This window comes from Zeus faber, assembly GCF_960531495.2.
Source record: "Zeus faber genome assembly, chromosome: 17".
NCBI lineage: Eukaryota > Metazoa > Chordata > Actinopteri > Zeiformes > Zeidae > Zeus > Zeus faber.
In genome coordinates this window covers 25,740,551-25,764,314 of record NC_137204.1, presented here as the reverse complement: position 1 = coordinate 25,764,314, position 23,764 = coordinate 25,740,551, and the positions used below count along the sequence as shown (strand labels likewise).

At 43.9% G+C, this 23,764-nt stretch overlaps 2 protein-coding genes across 2 annotated transcripts in view; one reads left to right on the top strand and one right to left on the bottom strand.

Annotated features, from left to right (window-relative positions):
* Window positions 1-1,443: 1,443 nt before the first annotated feature.
* slc31a2 (solute carrier family 31 member 2) lies at window positions 1,444-16,468 on the top strand. The gene is made up of 4 exons (XM_080017547.1): window positions 1,444-1,619; window positions 7,537-7,603; window positions 9,826-10,045; window positions 14,757-16,468. The coding sequence occupies exons 1-4, from the start codon at window positions 1,614-1,616 to the stop codon at window positions 14,920-14,922; spliced, it is 459 nt and encodes a 152-aa protein (XP_079873673.1). The 5' UTR covers window positions 1,444-1,613; the 3' UTR covers window positions 14,923-16,468.
* A 255-nt stretch (window positions 16,469-16,723) lies between these two features.
* Window positions 16,724-23,764, bottom strand: part of niban2a (niban apoptosis regulator 2a) — a 41,312-nt gene continuing 34,271 nt past the window's right edge. Inside the window, exons 9-14 of the mRNA XM_080017546.1 lie at window positions 22,827-23,014; window positions 22,456-22,611; window positions 21,488-21,601; window positions 19,810-19,917; window positions 19,240-19,351; window positions 16,724-18,915 (exon numbers count right to left, since the gene is read on the bottom strand). Coding sequence (XP_079873672.1) covers window positions 17,984-18,915; window positions 19,240-19,351; window positions 19,810-19,917; window positions 21,488-21,601; window positions 22,456-22,611; window positions 22,827-23,014 — 1,610 coding nt within the window. The 3' untranslated portion in view covers window positions 16,724-17,983. The remainder of the gene's footprint in view (window positions 18,916-19,239; window positions 19,352-19,809; window positions 19,918-21,487; window positions 21,602-22,455; window positions 22,612-22,826; window positions 23,015-23,764) is intronic.

Here is a 23,764-nt window from a genome sequence, read left to right as displayed (position 1 = left end):
TTACAGCACAAAACCCTATTAGGAAAGCGCAGTTATGATCTCACACACACACGCACACGCACGCACACGCACACACACACACAAACACACACACACACGCACACACACACACGCACACGCACACACACACGCACACACACCGACACATGATTCACAAACTTACTGATGGTGACGAACGCTGCTATAAGGGGAAGGCATGATTCAACCTTGTCTGTGTGGATTCCAACCGGAAAGTGATGCTTCATCATATCATTTGGCCCGGCGTGTGAAACATGTCTGCACACCCCGCTCCACCCGGGCACGGTTGGAGCTGGCCTCACTGACGAGGTCGTGGTGGGTCTGGGCGGGTTTCAAAATCCCGGTGGAAACAGGTGGAGGATATACAGTATTGCCCTGAAGTACAAGAGGATGAAGCTGCCATTCTGGATTACGTCCTAACTGATCTGTCATTTCAAAATGATATATATACAGTATACTGTATATATATATATATTTGTAGATATATATTGTATATATATATATATATATTGTAGATATATTGTATATATACTACATTTTGAATCACCAGGAGCAGTACGGGGTTCGGTGTCCCGTGGACGCCTGAAGACCCAATCTACAGCACCTACTGAGCCACTGCCACGCCAATAATAAAGTCTATGACTATGTGAGCTCTGTGGGAGGAAATTGGACCAAATGACCCTCAAATAATCACTGTAATGGGCCTTGGCTCCCTTGAGTGGTTCAGCACCTTTTTCAGCCTGTCTCTAGACCACAGACGCACATTTGAGTATTTTTCGAGCTTATAGAGCTTGTGCGTAATCACCGGGTGCCATGACATTTCACTGCATATATGTACGACCGTATGTGTATGTATGTGACAAATCATCTCTTGAACTTGAACTTGAACTTGAGATTGGATTTTATAAAATGGCCTGTGGCAATAGCGCTGTTTGTGACTGATTTTGCGTGTTTTCACCCTTTGTACCCTTCTTTTTTTTTTCTTTTTTTTTACCATAGATGCATGTTTAAATATTTATATTTAATTGTATTCTATTTTTAGTTTTATTAATAGCTATTATAGTTATTATACAATTAATATTATAATTGTATTAGTATTATTAGTATCAGTATTATATTTGTTATTTTTTTATCTATTAATTTATTTGTTTCTTTCTTGTTGTTTATCTTTAATTTTTAATGCTTATTGTTTTTTTGTTTGTTTTTTGTTCTGTTATTATTATTATTATCATTATGGCCACGCTACAGCGACAATTACGAGCGAGACGTTTCTTTCCTGTAATGCTGCGCCCCGTCCGGCAGAGGTCGCAGCCCCCACGTACAGTGCAGCGCGGCCGCGACGAGACTCCATTTCCCGTCGGCCCCCCTCGGCCAAACCGGGTGACGCCGGCGACGCGGGCGGCGCCGTCGCCGGTTTCCCGCATGGCCGCCCGGTGCACGGCCGCTGTCTCGGTGCGTCGTGCTGCGAACGCGGGCGGCGGCGTCGGGAGCAGAGCTGGTGCCTCGACACTATTCCGCCGCCGTGGCTCAGCTGCTCATCTGATTTGACGACCCCCGCGTTTACGGCTCGGTCTAAGCAGAGCGAGGTCGCCGTGATGCAGGTGAGTCCTGCGGCCAAGTTTTCGTTCCCGGCGCCGAGAAAACTTTCCGAGCGCCGAGATGCTGGATCCGGCTGTCACAGCCTGAGCCTATATCAGTAATATAACGACATTGATAATAATAATATGTTATTATTCTAATTATTATTAATAAGAATACAAGGCTTTTCGCAGTGTTTCCCGAGGTTTCTAGATGGTCAAACCTTTGGTTTTTCACCCACTCAGATTGGAAAATAAACTACGCGTACGGTATTTCTTCCGTGTGTCGAAATATTATTATTATTATTATTATTATTATTATTATTATTATTATGATGATGATTATTGTTGTTGTTGTCATTATTTAACTCAAACGCAGTTATTGTTTTAAATACAATTTTGATTTTAGGATTAAAAAAAAAAAAAAAGTAGTTATTAATTACGTTCCATAAAATTATTTTTAGTTCCTTTTCTTATTTATTATTAGGTTGGACCCTCACATGGTTTTTAACCTACTTATTATTTTGGACTTATTTTGTTTTATTTCTTTCTTTACTGGCTTTTTACGACAGTGGAAGACGATGACAACAAACAAGATGGCGCTTATATTATTGCGCAACACAAAGAATATATATAAATAAGAAAGAAATCGGCGATATTTAGTCTTAACCTCTTCAAACTTTCATTTAATTTATAATTTCTCCGCTCTCTCCTGTAGGCTTTTCTTTCCTCCCTTTTTTTTTTTTTTTCTTTCTTTTGTATTTCCATCCATAAGGTGTTTCCCGCATTACAGTCAAGGAGTAACACACCAAAAACAATATAAACATTCATTCTTAACATTCATTTCAGTCAGTGGGAGCGGAGATGGGGCAGACGCCGGCATGCACCGGCAAAGCATGGGCAGGTGGAAGGCGAGCCGGACACACACAGAAAGACAGAGAACTTATTCTGTCCTACGACATCCACAGACAGGCCACAGAACAGAACACGCTTTATAGGAACGACACACTCTCCAAAATTGCCTCCATTAACATTTTTGTGCTGCATTGCTCCCTCCCCTCCACCTTCAGGAATTTGTGGCTTGCTCGATAAATGAAGTTGAATGGCACGGCTGTAGCTCTAAGCTCGAGGAGGCCGACACCAAGTGCTACCGGGCCGATTATCCAGCTTTCCGGTCGCGGGTTTGCGGGCTGTTACCCCACCCAGAATGTTGTCAGTCGAGCGGATCCGGCTGTTCAATGCGGGTGCGGGGCCAGGTCCTCCTGTAGGCGAGCTCGGCGGCCCGCCATAGATGGGGTGCCCGCGAACGGTGCGCCAAAAAAAAAAAAGTTTTTTGTTATTTTAGATGTAGGCTTGTTTTACTTTACGTCTCCATATGGAGCGAAACAAGTGGGCGTGGAACGGTTATGGAAGGAAGCCGTGCGCAATGGGGACACTTTCTCCGTGACTCTCTCCCTCTCCCGATCACCCCTCTCCATGCGTCATGCGCAGAAGATAATCTTGGCGGGTCTACGAGTCGTGGCCCCGTTCCTCCGCGCTCTGCCCCCACGCTGTTTTTATTTGTTTCATTTGGAGGTTGATCGGGGTGCGGCGTTCAAATCAAACACATAAAATTATATTTATGATTCCTCCTTCAACTGTTATCTCTGTGCATTTTGGAAGCTTCTATCCGTTTTATTCGGTTACTGTGATGCACACTGACTGACAAAAATAAAACGACCGCCCGACTCGGAGGATCACAGTCGACTGACGGGTTTCCGACTGATGATTAGATTCGTCGACTTTCAGTGGGAGGCCCAAGTTTGCGTTTCGGATGTGACGCCGGTGCACATGATGAGAAACCAACCATCCAACACTTACATCGTCGGGCCTCTCCGTGCGGCGTGTTTTGGCCCCCTTTTCAGCACGGTAACTTTACCGGGGCCGAAAATCCAGGAATTGGAACAGTGCACAACTGCTGCGTGCCAAACCGCGCATTAGTGTAACCGTGACCGTAACTGTTGCCAACCGCGCGGAGAACCGTCCGGCCCGACCGTGAAAAAAGGGGCTATAGCAAACATAACCACTGTGTCGTAAATGGTGCCAGATTCTGCCTCTGCCCCGTCATTAATCCACTAATTATTCAAACTAGTACCCAAAATTTGACCATGGGGTATTCTAATATGGAAAGCCCCCCCCCAGAGTTTATGTTGAGAGACTGTTCTTTCTCTACACTATCAGTTCTAACATTGCAGAACAAGATCACATTTCTTCCTGTTTAACCTTGTATGGAGATGCAGAACAACCCCAGGGGAGCTTGGAAGAGCATTGTAAGGGATTGTAATCTACGTCTGCCACCAAAAGATTGCAAGCACCTGCGAATTCACTGTTTGAGGGTCAACACGCGGAGGACAACTGAGGGGCACAGTCTTGTAGATGACTTCTGACAAATGGCGCACAACCTCCCTTTAGTATAAAACCGTTCCTCACAAATTGGGTCAGAATGGTCAGAACACTGCTTTAGAGCAGTACTGAAGCTTTTCTCTTTATTCTGCAGAACAAATATCTTTTAGTATTGTCCGTTTTTGTTTTCTTGTCGCGGGCAGATTAACCTCAACGACAATGCAGGAGAATTTCTTCGACAGTAGTCCCTTTTTTATTCTCTGACGCGGTGACATCTCGGAACCGGAGGCCCAGAGCGGCGGAGTTAATTTTCCCCCTTAGTAATAGCTTGCAGCGCTCCAGTCTCAACAGCTCATGTTTCGCCTGTGGAGGAGCAGGGGAAGTCGGCGCTTGCATTTCATTCTCAAGCGGCCGCCGTCGCTCATTGTTCAGAAAGTGTCGCAAGTTTTTCGATCTGACTGCTGACTCTTGTGAACCCTCTCAGCCGTGCGCTCCCTGCAGATTGTCATCGTGACTCAGTGGAGCCCCAGCGTGTCGCTGACCACGAGAGCCACAGCTATTGGTAGAGAAAGACGAGCAAAGGGCTCCCACAGTAAAAACAAAAAAAAAACAGATATCAAATCAGATTTAAAACACTGAATTAATACCAGTTCCTTAATATTATTATTAACTATTTTTATTTGTGTAATATAAATAATCACTTTATCAATTCACTTGATATTTTCCAACAAAAACCCTTCAACTGAGGGTCCATCCATGTATTCCTTCCATTTTTTACACACAGTTTCAACTTTTAGCAAGTGAACACACACACACACACATTCTAGGTACTTCTCTAGCTCAAATAAAATAATTCTTCCTTTATGCTAACCAGTTTGCCAAATTTTATACTGTATATCGATAGTTACTTGATTCAGTGTCACGTTGAAGAGATTATTTGTCACATACATATCACACACACATGGTCACACGTATATGCAGACTGTGATGACTTCGAGTGAGAAAAATGCTGTCTGATTATACTCAAAAATAATGATCAGCTTTACTGTAAATGTACCTTGTCAGAATTTTAAACATTCGCACTCCAAATCACTCTGACCTCACTAAGATACTTCACTAAAATAACAGAGAAAAACGGTGGAACCCTTAAAAAACAGTGCTGACCCCGCAACGTCCACAAATTGAGATGCATAGGACACCTAAAATAATTGGAGTTTACCCCCCAAATACCTAAGTCAGCCCTAGTCTCCGTGCGGTTGCTCGCGGTGTGTACTTCTGCACTGAAATCCTACGCCATTGAGAAGCGACCAGTCAAACGGGCAAACCCACAAAAGGGACGGGCCCCCGAGATGACTGCTACTAGCCACATTCGCTGCAACGATACCAGTTCACCCATAAGCCCAAGTGGGAATGCTCTCTAAGCGTACCAGGGGAAAGTCTACCAATCCACTTAAAATGCTCCCAAGATGGCCAACACTGCTCTTCCCAGGTGCTCTGCATGGGATGAACAGACTCCCAAAATTCCAATGCGGTTCCATTATTGCCATTCGACATTAAGTAACACAATACATGACAATAACACATCTGCTCTCCGAGACGTCACAATATTAATTTAATGTAATTATTATTTTTTTTTTTATATTCCCAATTGAACATGCGATGCAACCCATTCACAAAGCGGAAACGACAGTGCTGAGAGCAGTAGGGCTGCCCCCTGAAAGTAGAATCAAGTTCAAGAGGTTATTTGTCACATACATATACATACGGTCATACATATATGCAGTGAAATGTCATGACACCCGTCGGAAACCCGTCGGTCGACTGATATTCTTCAAGTCCAGCAGTGTTTTTTTTGTTTTGTTTTTTTTCCCCCAGTCAGTGTGCATTACAATAACAGGGTAAAACAAATAGCAGTTTACAAAAATGCACAGGGGTAACATTTAATTGAGGAATTATAGATAAGGGGAATCGAAAATATATTTTTATATGTGTGAATAGGACACTGCTCTCCTTGCCCCCCCTGATCGCCGTGCCCGGTTCCTCCAACTAAAAACAGTGGTGGGGCAGAGCACCGAGGAACGGGGGCCACGGCTCCTAGACTCGTTAAGATTATTTTCTGCACGTAACGCATGGAGAGGGGGCGATCAGGGAGAGTCACGGGGAAAGTATCCCCATTAAGCACCGTTTTGTTGTGTAAAATAAATAACCTACATCTAAAATAGAAATACACTGTTCTGGCGAACCTGTGAATCCACCACCAACTTGAACTTCTCCGAAGTTCAAGTTGGTGGTGTTCGGCGCCACGCCCTGGTGACGTCGTCAGCTGTTATGTTATCAATGTATCTGCCATTTGTATGAGGTTATCAACCGTCGATTCAGGAAATTTCTTTAAATTTGCATCCCTACTCTTAAAACAATCCAACAGTTCAAACTGTTGAATATCTGTCAATTCTAATAATGACAGACTGTCATTAACTGCTGCTTAAATTCAAATGGGTCTTCATTGTTTCAACAAATGCAACAAACAACAGCACTTGTTGAGCCAAAATCCCATGGAGCACCATTTGACTATTATTATTATTATTATTATTATTATTATTATTTTATTATTATTATTATATATTTTTTAACCTGTGCCCTGCCATTGCATCCACACAAATGAACTTAACGTTTTCAAAATATAATGCTGAATTTAATAGATTACGAGGCAATTCGCTAACGTTCGGGAGAAATTTAAAAAAATGAAAATAAAAAAAACAGGCCGGTCTCCCTATGAAGTTCAACACGGCTCCCCTCCAAGATGACGGCCTGGCCGGTGGCCCCCAGGTCGTTTGAGTTTGAGATCACTGATCATGACGGTCACACACACGCACACGCGCATGAATTTAAATTCACTGCAGCACAGGATCCATGAGAATTTTATACACAAGTATACACACGTGAATTTAAATTGGCTACTGCACAGGTCGTACCTGATTATTTCTTATTCAATACCGCACCGGAATTACATAAATTCCACCTTCACTACCGCGCAAGATTTACGTGAATTTGGTTAGCTTTAGGTTGTAGATTTTAGTTCTTATCCAAAGAATGATTCATGACGTCCTACTCACTTATTTCAAATGGATGGAGCGTCCACTGTCCGCCGCCCGTGCCCGAGGTCGGTCTCTCGGGTCGACTCCAGCGGCCGACCCCCCCGGTCCGGCCCTCAGGCGCCGGTCAGCGGAACGGCCACCCCATTCTCGGGAGAATCTGGACTCGGCTCAGGTGTGAATCATCCTTCTTTATTGCGCGGCGGCGTGGAGAACCGCTTGGAACCGGGGCGGCGGCGGAGACCCTCTTCTTTTTATAAGACGCGGCTTTGTGGCACGGACATGTCACAATAAAACTGTCATAAAAGACATGCGTCACAAAGGTGCCGCAGCCCCAGCGCCCCGCATGCCCGCATGGCGGCGACGGCACACGTCCATGTTTGGGAACCCCCGATTCAGGTTTTCTTTTCCTTTTTTTTTCTTTTTCTTTTTTTCTCCAACCTTTTTCTGTTCTGCCCCTCTTTCAGATGACCTTCGAGGCGTCCAGCAGAGTGACACTGCTGTTTGACTTCTGGGATGTGCAGGGACCCGTAGGTGAGCTATGAGACAGGCAGGAGCCCTGAGGAGAAGAAGAAAACTTGGCATCTGTGTAATGAGTGTGTCCACAACTTTATAATGGGTAAATACTCAGTTAAAGTCTGCCCCACCCCCCGGCAGAACGTCAAACCACCAGAAACCAGCCTTGTGATATTTCAGGCACTTTGGGAATTTAATTTGTGCAAAGTCAGAATTCAAGATCTCTCTTATCAATTTTTACTTCCGAAATCGCAGCGACTTTTTCCGAACAAGGTCGCTGAGAACAGTGGCCTACAGTACTGATTTTGGTGGAGCTTTTTTTGTGCTTACTTAGTTATTTTACCTTTTTTTTTTTTTTTTTTTTTTTTAAGGTTAGTCTGAAAGTCTAGAAAATCTAAAGCTCTTTAACAAGAGAGACCTTGACCACTTATTACAGGAATCCCCGAAAATAAGTGTCTAGCTTTGCGCCCATGCACTGTATGTGTTTACAAATGACTTTCTTCATTGGCCAACTTGCCATTTTGCCCATTCCTGCAGTTTTAACAGCCAAAAAAAGGCATAAATCTTGGAAAATTCTATTGCAGTTTTTGAGAATAGTTTTAAGAATTGTTGCTCCCACCAAAACTCAAAATACAAAATCCTGGAGGGTCTGATATTCGGGCCAATCGTGGCATTTGGAACGACTGCAAACTGTCGGTGAAGTGGTGTGTGTGGCGGCCACACCACACACACCACATGCAAAATGGAAACACGGTTTGCATATGTGAGCGTAAAAGGTCTGTTTTTTTTTCAAACACTGCTGTTATGTTTAAGCTGTTGGGGTTGTGAGAGGACTTGTATCTCCAGTAGAAACGCTCCCGTGACTATCGATGGGGAACTAGTACGTCTGGTTGATGCAGGGAGCATTATAATGCAGCGCAAACGACATCTTCTGTGTTGGATGACAAGTTCAAACCACTTGGGAATTATAAACGTGTCAATATGAATTTTTAACCCGGGCTGGAATCTCAAAGAGAAAATTATAGGCAATAAGAGGTTTTTTACATTTTTATTTTCATTTAGAAAAGTCATATTTGGGGGGGGATTTCTTTCATGTTTAGGTTTATTTTATTTTTAGGGTTTTTTGGTAACTAGCTGTAGTTACTTAAGTTTTTTTTTATTTTTTTTATTTTCTATCTATTGTTTCATTTAGGAGGATTTAAATGTATATTTAATACAACACAGACAATTAATCCTATTATATAATTATAGAACCCAGAATCGCGATTGTGGCGCCGCCCCTTGAGGCCGCCTGCGCGAGCACCGCGTGTCGGTTACGCACATTTGAGTATTTTTCCAGCTTATAGAGCTTGTGCGTAATCACCGAGTGTCATGACATTTCACTGCATATATGTACGACTGTATGTGTATGTATGGGACAAATAATCTCTTGAACTTGAACTATTAATACAGAGAGCATCTGCGTATGCTTTGTTAACATATAACCCCAAAGAGGAAGGTATAGGTAAGTCACATGTCAAACGAGGAGGATAGGATAAGGAGCAAAAACGTGCTTTTCTCGCCCACTGCGGGATGTTTTCCCTGTAGTGATCTGCGCAAAACAGCCTCTGACTACAGTGATGATGTTGTTGTTGTTGTTGTCCTTGGTGGCAGCCAGCCGCATGATGACTATTTAGTGTGATGCTGAGCTCACTGTGCACAATGTACTTCAAAGAACTCTGTTATCATGTAGTAAGTACATAGCAGTAAGTTATACCTTATATATCCGTACCAATAATTTATAATATATACCTATAATTATTAAGTATTATATATTTTATTATTTTTATTTCTTTATTTAAACTTTTTGATCAATTGATGTTCATTTTTTTGAGAGTGACATTTTATATATATATATATTTTTTACATCTTTTAATTTTTTTTTATTTTTTTTAATCTTGTTTGCATTTTCGACCAATTGTATATACAAGTACGCCGTAATAATTAATTCTTTATATACCTATACTAATGTGCATAGAGTCACACTTTGTATATTCTTTATATTTTCATCTATTTGGTCTACCTATATTATTTGATTTATTTTGATTTTTATTTATTTATTTTTATCTTCGTGTTATATCTTTTTTTCCAAATTTGCCTCATGGCGGTAAATTCCCCGTATATGAATATGAAACAAAACAACAAGATTCTCGTGTGGATTGCGACATTTTCTTTTTCTGATCTTCTCCTCGTGTCCCCAGGGATGGTCCTGTCCGTGTTGGTGGTCTTCCTGCTGACGGTCCTCTACGAGCTCCTGAAGGTGTGGCGGGTGTGGCTGGCGGCGGGTTCCCAGCTGGACCCTGGTTCCCGGGAATCCTCCCCGATCCCCCCGCCGGAGTGCCAGCAGGAGGGGGGCGCAGGGCTGGAGCGGCACCTCTCGGAGGCCTCCCTGACCCCCTACCAGCCCAGCTCCAGGAGCAGGTACGGCTCCGCTGTGAATGCCCCGCCTGCTTTTCAGGGCGGAGGGGAGCTCCGCCAGGCCCCCGCAGATGTAATGAGGACAATTAATTCGTTTGAATTTCATTTTTTTATTTTTCTTGCTTTTAGTTATATATATATATATATATATATATATATATATATATATATATATATATATATATATATATATATATATATTTTTTTTTTTTAAGTAAAACTCGGGCCTGTCCACATGCGCTTGTAGACAGATATCTTTGGCGGCGTCGTATTTTCTCCGCGTTTTAGCTTGCCGTCCACGCCAGAACGGCCTTTCATGAACCGGAAACGAGGCTTTGGGTAAAGGCCTTCCAGGGGGGGAGATTTTTTGGAACTTGGTTTTCCGTGTATTGGCGCGGAAGAAGTAAAACACGCACGCTCTTGATGTTCCTCTGTGGTGTTGCACGTCAGGTTTTTTGACGTGTAGTTGCCAAAAGAAGGAAGGTCTTAGACATAAAAAGACTGGACGATATTGTTGGTCAGCTCAGGTCCTTCACCTGCTGCCTGGACCCCCTCCCTACCACATTTTTTAAAGCAGTTTTTAACTGCCTAGCACATGAGGTATTAGAGATTTTAAATGGCTCTCTTCAATCAAGTATATTCCCTGCAGCATTTAAAACAGCTGTCATTAAACCGCTGCTGAAGAAGAGCAATCTCAATGCAACAGTTATTGCCAACTACAGGCCCATTTCCAACCTGCCGCTCCTCAGCAAAATACTTGAAAAAACAGTTTACCTACAGCTTACAACTATCTAACCTCAAACAGCCTTTTAGACACCAATCAATCTGGCTTTCAACCTCACCATAGCACAGAAACAGCACTTATTAAAGTTCTGAAGGATCTACACATAAACACTGATGCAAAAAAACTATTTGTTCTTCTGCTCCTGGATCTCAGTGCTGCCTTTGACACTGTTGACCATCAGATTTTATTAGCGAGATTACAAAAATGGGTGGGCCTATCTGGCCCGGTTTTAAATTGGTTCAAAACCTACGTACAGGACAGGCAGTTCTTCATGTCCATTGGAGATTTTGTGTCAAACAAAGTGGATATTGTATGTGGAGTGCCCCAAGGTTCGATTCTGGGACCATTATTGTTTAACCTCTATATGCTTCCACTGGCACATATTGTAAGAAACACAAAATAAATGACCATAATTATGCAGATGATTCACAACTGTACATATCCCTATCTCCTGATGACCTACTCCCCATACACTCCCTCACTCAGTGTATTAATGATATTAATGCATGGATGTCAAATAACTTTTTGCAACTGAACAAAGACAAAACAGAAATACTCAGCTTTGGTGCAAAGGCTCAAAGACAGAAAATTGCATCTGTCCCTGGAGAGCAAGAATTAAGCCAAAAATCTGGGCGTAATCATAGACGGCGATTTTAAGAGCCATATAAATCAAATCACAAAATCAGCCTTCTACCATCTAAAAAACATTTCAAAATTAAGAGGCTTCCTGTCAAAAGCAGCCTCTGAAAAATTAATCCATGCATTCATAACGAGTAGATTGGACTACTGTAATGGCCTGTTCACCGGCCTCCCGAAATCAGCTGTGCAGCGGCTGCAGTTAATCCAAAATGCGGCTGCACGCGTTCTCACTGGGACAAAAAAGTTTGACCATATCACACCTGTTCTTAGATCTCTACATTGACTCCCCGTCAAAACTAGAATTGATTTTAAGATTCTGCTACTTGTATATAAAGCTATAAATGGCCTTGCACCTCAGTATATAAAAGAAATGCTAATTATACACGAACCGGCAAGGACTCTCAGGTCCACAGGCAGTGGTCTTTTAACTGTCCCTCGTACCAACGCTAAAGCAGGAGAAGCTGCTTTCTGTATCTATGCCCCAAGTAAATGGAACACCCTGCCGATGGACCTGAGAGAGGCCCCCACACTGAATACTTTTAAAATCAGGTTAAAAACCTTGCTGTTCGCTACAGTCTATGACTGACTAACTGACGTCTGTCTGTCTGTCTGTCTGTCTGTGTTACTGGTGCTGTGGCTGCTGCTAACCTTATACCTAAACTTAACCCTCGCTTACCTTATGGCTAAACTTAAGCATCTCTAACCCTATACCCTAACTTAAACACCTCTAACCTTATACCTCAACTTAACCGTCTCTAACCTGAGTGACTTCTCCTGTTCCGGTGAGAGCTACCACTTCCGGTTCCGGTAACTTCTTTGCTTGTGCGTTGCTGTTGTCCTTTTTTTTTTCTTTTTGCTGTTTTTTGTTGCTGCTGCTGGAGTGGATGTTGCTGCTGTTACTGCTGCTATTTCTGTTGCTGTTGTTGTAGTTTCTGTTGTGATCTTACAGTGGGAGGATTTTAAGAAGGGTGTGTCTTCGGAGAGATAGTCAAAAGGATCTCCCTCCCGAGGTCAGAATGAAAAACTTGACCCGTAATTTAGGGACGCTAATTAAAGGACCGTGACTGGATTAAGATGAGACAGTGCACAGAATTGAAATTTTCCATTTCCGGTGAGGGCTACCACTTCCGGTTCGGGTGACGTCTTTGCTCGGCGTTACTTCGTTGAGATGAGATGGTACACACTGTTGACTCAATACAGATGAGGAGGTTTCTGGTTCCGGTGAGAGCTACCACTTCCGGTTCCGGTGACGTCTTCGTTTGTGCGCTGTGGCTGCTACTATTGCTGCTGCTGTTTTCTGTTGCTGCTTTTGTTTCTGCTGGTATTGTCGTTGCTGCTGCTAACCTTATGCATCAACCTAAACATCCACTGTGACTGGATTTAGAGTCAAGTCTCCGCTTGTGCGCTGTCGTTGCTGCTGTTGCTGCTGTTTTTGCTACTGCTATTGTTGCTGCTGGTACAGTAGCTACTAGTGTTGTCATTGCTGCTAGTGTTGTCGTTGCTGCTGCTAACCTTGTACCTAAACTTAACCATCTCTGACCTTATTCATTAACCTAATCATCTTGAACATAATACCTAAACATAACAATCTAGACTTAGACCTAAACTTAACCATCTCTAACCTTATACCCTAATTTAAATATCCCTAACTGTGTACCTCAACTCAACATCTCTAACATCTCTAACCTGAGTGACTTTTCCAGTTCCGGTGAGAGCTACCAAATGTTGCTGCTATTTTTGTTGCTGTGGTTGTTTCTGTTGTAATATTACACTTAGAGGATCATAAGAAGGGTGTGTTTTCGGAGAGAGAGAGAGAGAGACAGAGAGAGTGAGAGTCAACAGGATCTCCCTCCAGAGGTCTGTTTGGAAATTTGACCCGTAACTTAGGGACACTAATTAAAGGACCATGACTGGATTAAGATGAGATGGTGCACACAGTTTAAATTTCCGATGCCCGTGAGGGCTACCACTTCCGGCTCCGATGACGTCTTTGCTGTGCTTTACTTTGTTGAGATGAAATGGTACACACTGTTGACTCAATACAGATGAGGAGATTTCTGGTTCTGGTGAGAGCTATCATTTCTGGTCCCAGTGACGTCTTTGCTTGTGCGCTGTTGCTGTTGTTGTTTTTGTTGCTGCTGTTGTCTGCTGCTGGTATTGACACTGCTGGTGTTGTCGTTGCTGCTGCTGCTGGTGCTGTTGTTGGTGCCGCTAACCTTATACATTAACTGGTGTTGTCGTTGCTGCTGCTAACCCTAACCCTAAACTAAACTCGCGCTTAACTTATACCTCAACTTAACGTAACCTTATACCTCGACTTAACCATCTCTAACCTGAGAGTGACCTTTCCAGTTCCGGTAAGAGCTACCACTTCCAGTTCCGGTGACGTCTTTGCGTGTACGTTGCTGCTGCTGGTGTCCATATTGCTGCTCTTTTTGTTGCTGCTGCTGGTGTCAATGTTGCTGCTGTTGTTGCTGCTGCTGGTGTCGATGTTGCTGCTGCCGTTGTTGCTGTTTCTGTGGCTGTTGTTGCTGCTGTTGTTGTTTTCTGTTGCTGCCACTGTGGTTGGAGTCACTTTTATTGCTGTTTTTGTTGTCTTTGTCGTTGCTTTTGTTGTTGCTGTTGTTTCAGGGGCATTCTTTTGTAATCACCAGCTGACAACTCCGTTCTCTCTTTCTTTTTGGTATTTCTTTGTAAAGCGCATTGTGTTGCCCTGGTATGAAATGCACTCTATAAATAGTGTGACTTGACTTGACTTGACTTAATTGTACTCAAGCTCCCAGGAAGTGAAATACGGACCATATTACAAGAGGTGTTGAAACTATGAACAATGAAGACGCAATTGAAAATAATAATAATAAAAATGAAATAACAATAAAATAATAATAATAATTAATCCAGGTGGACCAGGTTGATCTGGACTAAGACCAGACAGAAGGAGCTGACTAGTCCTTCATCACCTCGGTCTAGGACAACTAATTCATCTTAAAATAAGCAACGTCTCAGAAATGACATTTTTTAAATTCTGGATTCATATAAGTAGGATCGTCTTGGTCCTGATTTCGATTAAAACCCTTATTCCTAAAAACCCGCCGCATGATGTCACACACACGACCCAAACTTCGCTCCGGATCAGCGGACACCTTCACACGGAGACTCGCCATTCTGCGTGGGCTAGAAAAATAAAGTTTGGGCGAGGAAATGTTTTTAAATACAGATGCACTGTGTAATGAAGTGGCTTCATCATTCAAACCTCTCCTCTTCCTCCTCCCTCTTCCTCCTCCTCCTCAGCCTGCTGCTGCACTGCGTCCAGACAGTGCTCCACATGGTGCAGGTGGTGCTCGGCTACATGCTGATGCTGTGCGTCATGTCCTACAACGTCTGGATCTTCCTGGGCGTGGTCTTGGGCTCCACCTTCGGGTACTTTGCCGCCTTTCCACTACGACGCCCGTCCTGAACGTCCGGACAGTTAAGGAGGTGGACGGTGTTGGTGGAGGAGGGGCAGGAGGAAGGAGATGGAGACCTTTCAGATGCTAGAAGGGGAAGAGACCACTCCACCCAAGGAGACGGTTGGTTGGTAGGTAGTCATGTCAGGGTTTGTGGAAGCGGGGAACGTGAAAAGAAAACCCCTGCGGTGTTTTTTTAAGAAATCGCAAGTAATGTGGAATTTGGAGAGAGTTGCACTTTTAAGGTATTAGACAACGCAACAGGTGCTATGCAGGTTCAAGGTTCATCAGCAGTTCATCCTCGGGTGCAGGTGAATAAGTTTGGACTCTTTTTTTTTTTTTTCTTCTCTTCGTTCGTAAAATTACATTTTTCGGGCATTTTCCTTCGCGACGGGAGACGACTCCTGGAGTTACAACGCGCTTCCGCTTTCTCTTTTCGTAACGGCGTGTTTTGCGCGGCCGTAGGGGTTTTCGCTTTTCCCTCTCTGATGTGAAGTGCCCGCGCGCACGCACACACACACACGGTTCAACTCGAGCACAACACTGCACAGAAGGTGGAGATTTTTCAATACCTGGCATGTCTTTGCTCAGAATTTAAACAAAGCATTGTGTAATAAAAACCTTTGTACGGCCCTGTTGCTGCTGAGGGAGCAAAGATTATTTTTATTTAAAAAATGTTTTGTTACAGTCCGAGGCTATAAGACGAGGCAATCCACCGGTTTAGGGAATTGCCACTGAAAGCAACGCAGCATGTGATTTTTATATTTCCTTTTTTTTTGGTCTAGTAAACTCCTGTGTGGAAACTGAAACCTCTTGTTGTATCAGTTCCCAGCGCCCCTGTGGACCCTGGACATTTATTTACACATCACAAAACTCTGCAACAGAACAGAGTTCAAGTGCCTTTCCATACGAATACACCGTACCTTCAGAGCCGTGTTTGTACCAGAGTATTTTGAGCCGCTTTGATCTCCATTAAAACATTTTTGGGACTATGCAAATGCAAAAGGCACAAGTACTTTCCGAAGAACTGAAACACTGGATTAGTGGTATTCAAACTTTTTCTTTTTTCGCTCCCGAGGATCTCAAGGACAAAGAGTACAAATAAAAACTGTGTCGTAACTAACTAACCTGGTTTATAGTGAACCGGGTGGAGAAGTCACATTGATTTGAGGCTTTTAATGCCTGTTAACACAGAAAGGTGAACAACTAATGAAAAAAAACCATATATATATATGGAAAGAAATAGTGATTTCCTTTATACATGAACAAAGTGTTACTTTCAATGTGAACTAACAACAAGCATCTCTCTAAAATATGTAACAACATCTCAATCATATATTGGGGCTTAGTTTTTTGTTTTTCTTCTCTAGGGGGCCGCGCCCCACAATTTGAATACCACTGCACTAGACCTGTGTTTGATTTGTGACTTGTTTCCCATGTCGGTGATGTGTCCGTGTTGTTTTCTTTCACTTTAATAAAAACATTTTAAAAACTACTTTTACAAGCGAGTGAGCATGGGGATGACGACAATAAAACAATAAAATATTTGTATGTGCATATTTATTCAATTGGTACATGTATACTCACATCATAAAGGAAGACGACAGTAATTCAAGGTCAAAGAGGGCTGCAGCTGACGACTTTTATAATAAATAAACGAAACGGTCCTATTGACCGCAATGAAGCAGAATACCAAGGCTTCTCGTGTCTCAATTATACAAAGTGGGAATTGAGTCTTAATAGGACATAATATTCATATTTCATATTTAGAGGGCTGCAAGAGTATTTGAACCCCTCCCTTAACAACGTTGGATACAGCATGTGGTTACTAAAAGATTAGTTAGACCAGTCATACAAAACAATATAAAATATATAGGTTTTCCACACAAGCCAGAGACCATTTTTTTTTTTTTTTTTTTTTTTAACCACAATAATTTATCTTTTACAGCATTTTTAACTTGTACATAAAAAAAACAAAACATTTCCCCAGACAGAGCTCTGTGATGAAAATGCGGTTTAATTGCCACCCTCATTATTCAATATGCGGTTCCCTCATGCCTGCAATGAACCCAGCGCCCCCTGGTGGTTCCCTGACGTTTTTATGGAAAATCCAGAGCATCAGCATCACCGCAGCAGTTTAATCAAGGAAAGAGCTTGAATGAGGTTTTGAAACATAATCAAAGGACAAAGCACGTTCCCATAAGTCACCGTTTGGCTTCGCTTTAAACTATCAATATCAATTAAAAACAATATTTGAATAGAATCATTCATGTAAGATTAGATTTCCCACCTCGTCCCACACTGTAGTTGGATATTAAATCTTGAGTTTTCTCAACCACCCAGCGAGTAAAACGTATGCACTCTTTACTTACTTTGAAGTACTTTTATCTCTGGAAAGTACTTTGAAACTCGCCTTTCGAGAGGTGCTGCGTATGATCGGTATTTGAAACTACGGGGGTAGCTGCAAATTTTCCAAAACGTCAATCAAAGGGTTTCCAAAACAACACGGCTATCTAAATACAAAAATAAGTGGGTCACAATTTGCACAAGCCGATCAAAGCAAAACCCAGCAAACAAACAAACCAACAACTGTCGAAAGGTTTATAAACCCATATAAAATGTATTTTAAAACCCTACATGTTGAAAAATTGCTACGACGTACAATTCCCTGCACAAATATGTGTGGAGACTGATTTCAGGAAGCCCTCCTTGCTGAGTGAAAAGATCCCATTTCTGTGTGATTCCTGCATCTTAAATGAGCATTTCTGATTATAATAATAATAATAATAATAACAGACCTGTAATGTATCTGGTTAATATATAGCGCTATATGTACTACATGATATAGTGTTTTCATTTGATAATTAGTGACCATACCACATTAAATGTCATCGAACAATATTGTGAATTCAGTGTCATGCAAAGTATTTTGCATAAAGATTTACCTTTTTATCGAATGGAGAACAGGAGGCTTATCTCAAGGGGTGAGCGGGACAGGGCGTACAGGCGGCGAAGACGGTGCTTTGCAAGATAAACAGCCACACAGTCATGTTTGAAATGGAAGCCCCGGGTTCAAATCTCACACAGGACGTCGGACGTGTGCAGCGTCACTTTCTCCCCGCGGCTTTCCCCGACCTCCGAGCCGTTGTGCAGGGCCTTGTCTCCCTCCCCGAAAACCACCTCCCCGGGGTCGGCCGTTTCGCCGTCGCCGTCCCCTCCTTTCAGGCCGTTCGCGACGGCCGTAGGCTCCGCCCCGCCGCCGGTTGGGGACCGGACGCTGCTGTCGGCGGCGGCGAGCTTTGCTGCCGGCGGCGGCGCCTCAGCAACTGAAGCCTCGGCTCTGTCCGTGTCCTCTTCCCGTGGCGCCGCTGTCTCCGCTTCCTCGCCGGCCAGCTCTTCCGGCTTTCTGCTTCCCATCAGCCGCCGCACCATGTCCTTCGGGGACGACGATGGCGGCGGCGGCGTCTTGTCTTTCGGTGACTTCCTGGCGGGGGAGCCCTCCACCACGGTGGTGATCAGCGTCACCTCCTCCGTCACCCCGTCCTCCAGGGTGATGGTGCCCGACCCCGGCTCCGTCCCGTTAGCCGGGCTCGTGCTGTTCTCCAACGCCGCCGGTTCCACCTCCACCACCGGGTTGATCAGGCCCCTGATCTCGTTCACGCTGTCCGGGGACTTGGGGCTCTCGGGGAGCCGGTCCTCGTCCCCGGGGGACTCCGCCGCCTCGTCGTCCTCCTCCGGGATGAGCTCCACCCCCGGAACCTCCATGCACGACTCGTAGGGCAGGGGGACGCCGTCCAGCTGGATCATGGACACCACCTGCCGCCGCCTTTTCCCGGATCCTCCGCCCAGGGCGTCCTCCGGCTGGGCGGCCCCGGACCCGAACTCGGTGGCCCAGTCCACCGAGGGGTTCTCCCCCAGGAGGTGCAGGTTGGGGTCGCTGTTGGTGAGGACCATGCTGTCCCTGTAGAGGTTGTGTCTCCTCTGGACGGCGGCTTCCTTTACAGCTGGGGAGACGGAGGAAGAGGTGGAGGAGGAGTTTTTAGAAAGAAAAAAAAAAAATGGCCGACGGCTTCAACATTACCTGTGTTGGTTGGGGAATAGAGCACTCCTCCACACAACTCTTAAATTATTATCATGGTTCTGACAATCTGAGTTACATCACAGAGGCAAGTGTCCTCCTCGGCGTGGCCGAGGAAGTGCTTTTAACCCAACTTGCTCCGTCAGCTCCGGTTCCTTCCCCGCCTCCGACTCGTCCTCCCACCGTAGCGGCGCCATCACCTCCATCGTTACTGCCCGGTTGCCCCCGCGCTACGTGTCAATACCCTCACCCATCATGATGTCCTTGGTGACGGAGTGCAGCACCACCTCCTCGAAGACGTTCTCCACCAGCAGGAAACGGGAGAAGTCCTCGAAGATCAGCTCCTTGAATTTGGGCAGTTCCTGGCAAAATAAACAAACAAACAAAAAAAAGATGTTGGAATGGAGTGAAACGGCTTTCAATTGATTGAAGGGTGGTGCTGGTGCTAGGGATCGGGTGGTGTGTTGGCCTATTGTGAGCTTATTTATCGTGTGTGTGTGCGTGTGTGTGTGGATCCGCCCATTAGAGGTCTTCAAGGGTCTACCTGAACCCAACTACCCTGAGGCCCGACCCGGGACCCAAACAGGTTGGGGTCCACATTTTATGATGGCCAATTGGCTTTGGGTGGGGTCCCCGCCTTTTTCCAGGTCCAATAGGGTTTCGGGTCTGAAATTTGGGACCCTTGAAGACCTCTACGTCCAATGGAGAAGAAAACTTCCATAAAAGCGGAGCTGTGTACGTGTGTGAGTATAGCGACTAGGTGTCCATGAGGTTTCAGTGACATGCGGAGAAGCAGGAAGTGGCGCTGTGTGTTTCTCACGGGGGCGCAGGACGGGGAGAGCTGCTTCAGCATGTAGGGGATGATGATCTGCAGAAGAGCTTCTCTGAAGAACTTCTTACGCACTGTGCTGCTGTCGTAGTCGTACTTCTGAGAGGGACAGACGCACACATATAGGACAAAGGGTCACCAATAACGTCCTCATTTTGTAATCACTTGTTTAAATATAACAAACGTATCCTTTATTATGTAATAACGCCGTCATTTCAAGTCTAACACCTTAAGATAGAACAAGTGTCCTTAATATGTGATAACACCCTCATTTTCTAATAACTTGTTTAAAGATAACAAATTTATCCTTGATTGTGTAATAATGTCCTCATTTTCTCATAACTTGTTAAGATATAACAAGTATCTTGTAATGTAATAACACCCTCATTTTGTAATAACTTGTTTAAATATAACAAATGAATCCTTTATGTAATAACGCCCTCATTTTGTAATAACTTGTTTAAATATGACATGTATCCTTTATTATGTAATAACGCCCTCATTTTGTAATAACTTGCTGCATTTTGTCGTAACCTCTACCTCTCTTAATGATAATTATGTAACATTTCAACGTATTATGTAATAAAACTAGGGCTGTCACGGTTCACCCTTTACTCGTGCCTTAACACAATCCAATAAAATTTTTAGGGCGCCATTAATGATTTTTTCCTTGTTCGACCCGTTGAACCCTCCGTAGCCATTAAACACATTTGAATAAAGATTATTTTGTGTTTTCTGTTCTCAATAATGAAATTATAGCATTTCTTAATAAGCTATAACGTGATGCAATGCTTTTTAAATGGAGAAATCCATTTTAAGGGTCAAATTTGGGTACATAAAAAAACAATTGGTTAATCGCTATTCATTATTTTAATTCTTTGAGCCCGAGTAATAACACCCAAAATCCTGACTTAATTTGGTGTCAGGTGTTCATGTGTTTGTTTGCTTTGTGTGTGTTTTTGTTTGTGTCTGTATTCCTAATAACTTCCCTCGTTCCTCCTCTGATGCTGGAGAGGAGGAACTTAACTTCCTGCAGGAGGAGTTTCCTGTCTCCACTTCCTGATGGACGTTAAGAAGGACAGTTTGACCCAAATCTGCTCAGCCCACATTCCACCTCAGCAAGCCAAAAAAATCTGTACATATGAATATATAGTGTTTTCTTTGGAGATAAATTCACTGGGTTAGAATTGTATGTCTTCATCTATCTTTTGAGAAAAGAATAGCCAGTCGTGGGATATTTATTTTAGTCTTCTTTGGTTCAATGAGGGAACACATTTCAAGACATATTTACTTATTTCAACCGTACTATGTGTTCTATAACCAGTTTTTATTAGACTAGAATATAACTCACATATATAATAATGGAACTCATCACAATATTTTTTTCTTGTTATAAGAAAAGTCATCAAGTAAAATGATATCTCACGAAAATCTAGTTTATTTATGTCATAATTTTGCACAAACAACGGCAAAAACCGCCAGTCACCCGCTGGAATTAGAAATTTCTCAACTTGCGTTTTCTGAGACAGTTGTTTACGCTCAGCTTTAAACCATTCTTCTGTTGTACGACGGAATGCTATTTTATTTTCCCTTGGGGATGTTCTGGATCACCGCGTGGTCTTTTCCTATATGTCCTTTCACCCTTCCCTCCGTCATCCCTCCTTCCCACCTTGAGCACTCTGTCCTGGCAGCCCTGGATGGTCTTGCACAGGTCCTCGTCTCCCTGCGCCTCCAGCGACTGGTGCAGCAGCTGCTCGAACGTGTAAACGGCGTCGTCCATTTGCTGTCTCCGTCATAAACGGGAGGGGGGGGGGATGAAACTTTTTCAGTCTCGGGACGACCACAGACGGACGCAGTGGTTCTCAACGGGGGGTCCGGGGACTCCCTGGGTTCCTTCAAGAGGGGTTCCAGGGGGGACCCCCCAGCAAAATGGTGAGTAGTTGATGTTCACCTTTAGCACCGTTAGAGAATGTGCGATGACTGTTTTGATAGTTCTCCCTAATTATGGTAAAGACGCGTATGTAAGTTTGGAATCAAATTAAAAAATATATACACCCACAATATGTACAGATTTTATATATAAATATGTGTGTGTGTGTGTATACTGTATGTGTATATATACTGTATATGTGTATATATATATATGTGTTTATATATATATATTTATATGTATAAATATATATATATGTAAGCCTGCACAATTTCCTACTTCAGAATTTGAGTTATTGATAGAGGTTTATTGGTTATTGATTATTTGTTCTATTTTATAAATGTATTATTGCCTATTGTTTCGCTTTGGGTATGAAAAAAAAATCAATATGGGTCCTGTGGGTCCTTGATATAAAATAAAGGTTGAAAATCACTGCACTAATGCATGCATACAGCACATCTCCATACACACTGATCCTTGGAAATCCTCACATGCAGCCAGCAGGTGGCAGGAGAGGCAGCGGAGTGCTGGTTGTGTGTGTGTGTGTGTGTGTGTGTGTGTGTGTGTGTGTGTGTGTGTGTGTGTGTGTGTGTGTGTGTGTGTGTGTGTGTGTGTGTGTGTGTGTGTGTGTGTGTGTGTGTGTTGCAGACCAGCCCCGCACTGCTTTTTGCTGCAGGGCCATTGTCATAAGTGCAATGGCGACTCACCTCCCTCATGAGGATCTGAGCCCTCTGGACAAACACGGCCGGGCTGGAGACGTCGAACCTCTGCTGCAGACCCTCCAGGTTCAGCTGCTCCACCTGCTCGTAGCAGCTCTGCATCTTCACCGGGTGGAACGCCAGCATGGACATCCTCTCCATTTGCTGCGGGTGGAGGGGGTGGAGGGGGAGAGGAGGGAAGATGGTTGGAGGCAGGATTAGATCTCACTGGAAGGTAAAGCAGTTGATGCTCGATAGATGGGTTGATGGATATATTTGTACAGACAGATTTATTGATAAAAAATTAGATATCCAAAATAAATAAATACATCCACACAGTTCAAGATGCCAGACCTCCACCCCTCCCTGCCCCGCCTCACCTCTCCCATCTTCTCCTTGCCACCCCCGTTCAGGGTGTTCTTGCTGAGCTCCACCAGCTCTCTGAAGAACACGTCTCGCACCTCGGAGAAGCCCCGGCTGGTGGGCTCCATCAAGGCCTCCAGGATGGAGCTGACGTAGGGCTGGACGCTGTCCCGCAGGAGCTGCTCCGCCTTGGGCAGCACCAGCGCTGTGGGGAGGGGACACAGAGGAGACATGGAGACATGAAGGAGATGTGAGGGAGAAATTATACAGACATGGAAAGACATGTAGACACGAAGGAGACATGGGGTAGAAAATGTGGAGACATGGAGGAGGAATTGTCACAAAATGTGAAGAAGACATGGAGGAGACATGGAGGAGACATGGAGATGTGGAAGAGACATGGAGTCATGGAGGTGACATGAAGGACACATGGAGGAGACATGAAGGACACATTGAATTTATGTCATTGACATTGTCCATTCGTTGTTTCAAGTATAATTGAAGAAGAAAGGGAAACTATGATTCATAGAAAGACTAATGCAGTGTTTCCCAACGTAGGGTCCTGGGATCCCCACAGGGTATTTCGGGAGGCTCCAGGGGGCCCTCAGCAAAATAATTAATAATAGTTAAACTCTTCATTTTAGACATTCAAAGACTATTTAAAGACCTGTAGACGTCCTGAATTGACACAGTTGAAGAATGAGACTCGAAATTCTTGACATGCGCGCACGCACGCACGCACACACGCACACACACCATGTGTATGTGCAGTGTTCCTGAGGTTTTGGGATTTTTGTTTTTTCAATCCGTGCGGTAGAATTACAAAGCAGGCGCACAGGGCGGACGCCACGGAATGCTGCTCCTCCACTTGAACGCTAAGAGAAACAAAACATCAGAAAATGAGCTGCCCGTGCCAAGTCACTTTTAAAAACGGGGAGGCGGCTGCTCGGAGTGG

Coding starts and splice junctions, on each gene's coding strand:
- slc31a2 (XM_080017547.1), top strand. Junction 7,604..9,825: donor GGATGTGCAGGGACCCGTAG/GTGAGCTATGAG, acceptor TCGTGTCCCCAG/GGATGGTCCTGTCCGTGTTG. Junction 10,046..14,756: donor CAGCCCAGCTCCAGGAGCAG/GTACGGCTCCGC, acceptor CCTCCTCCTCAG/CCTGCTGCTGCACTGCGTCC.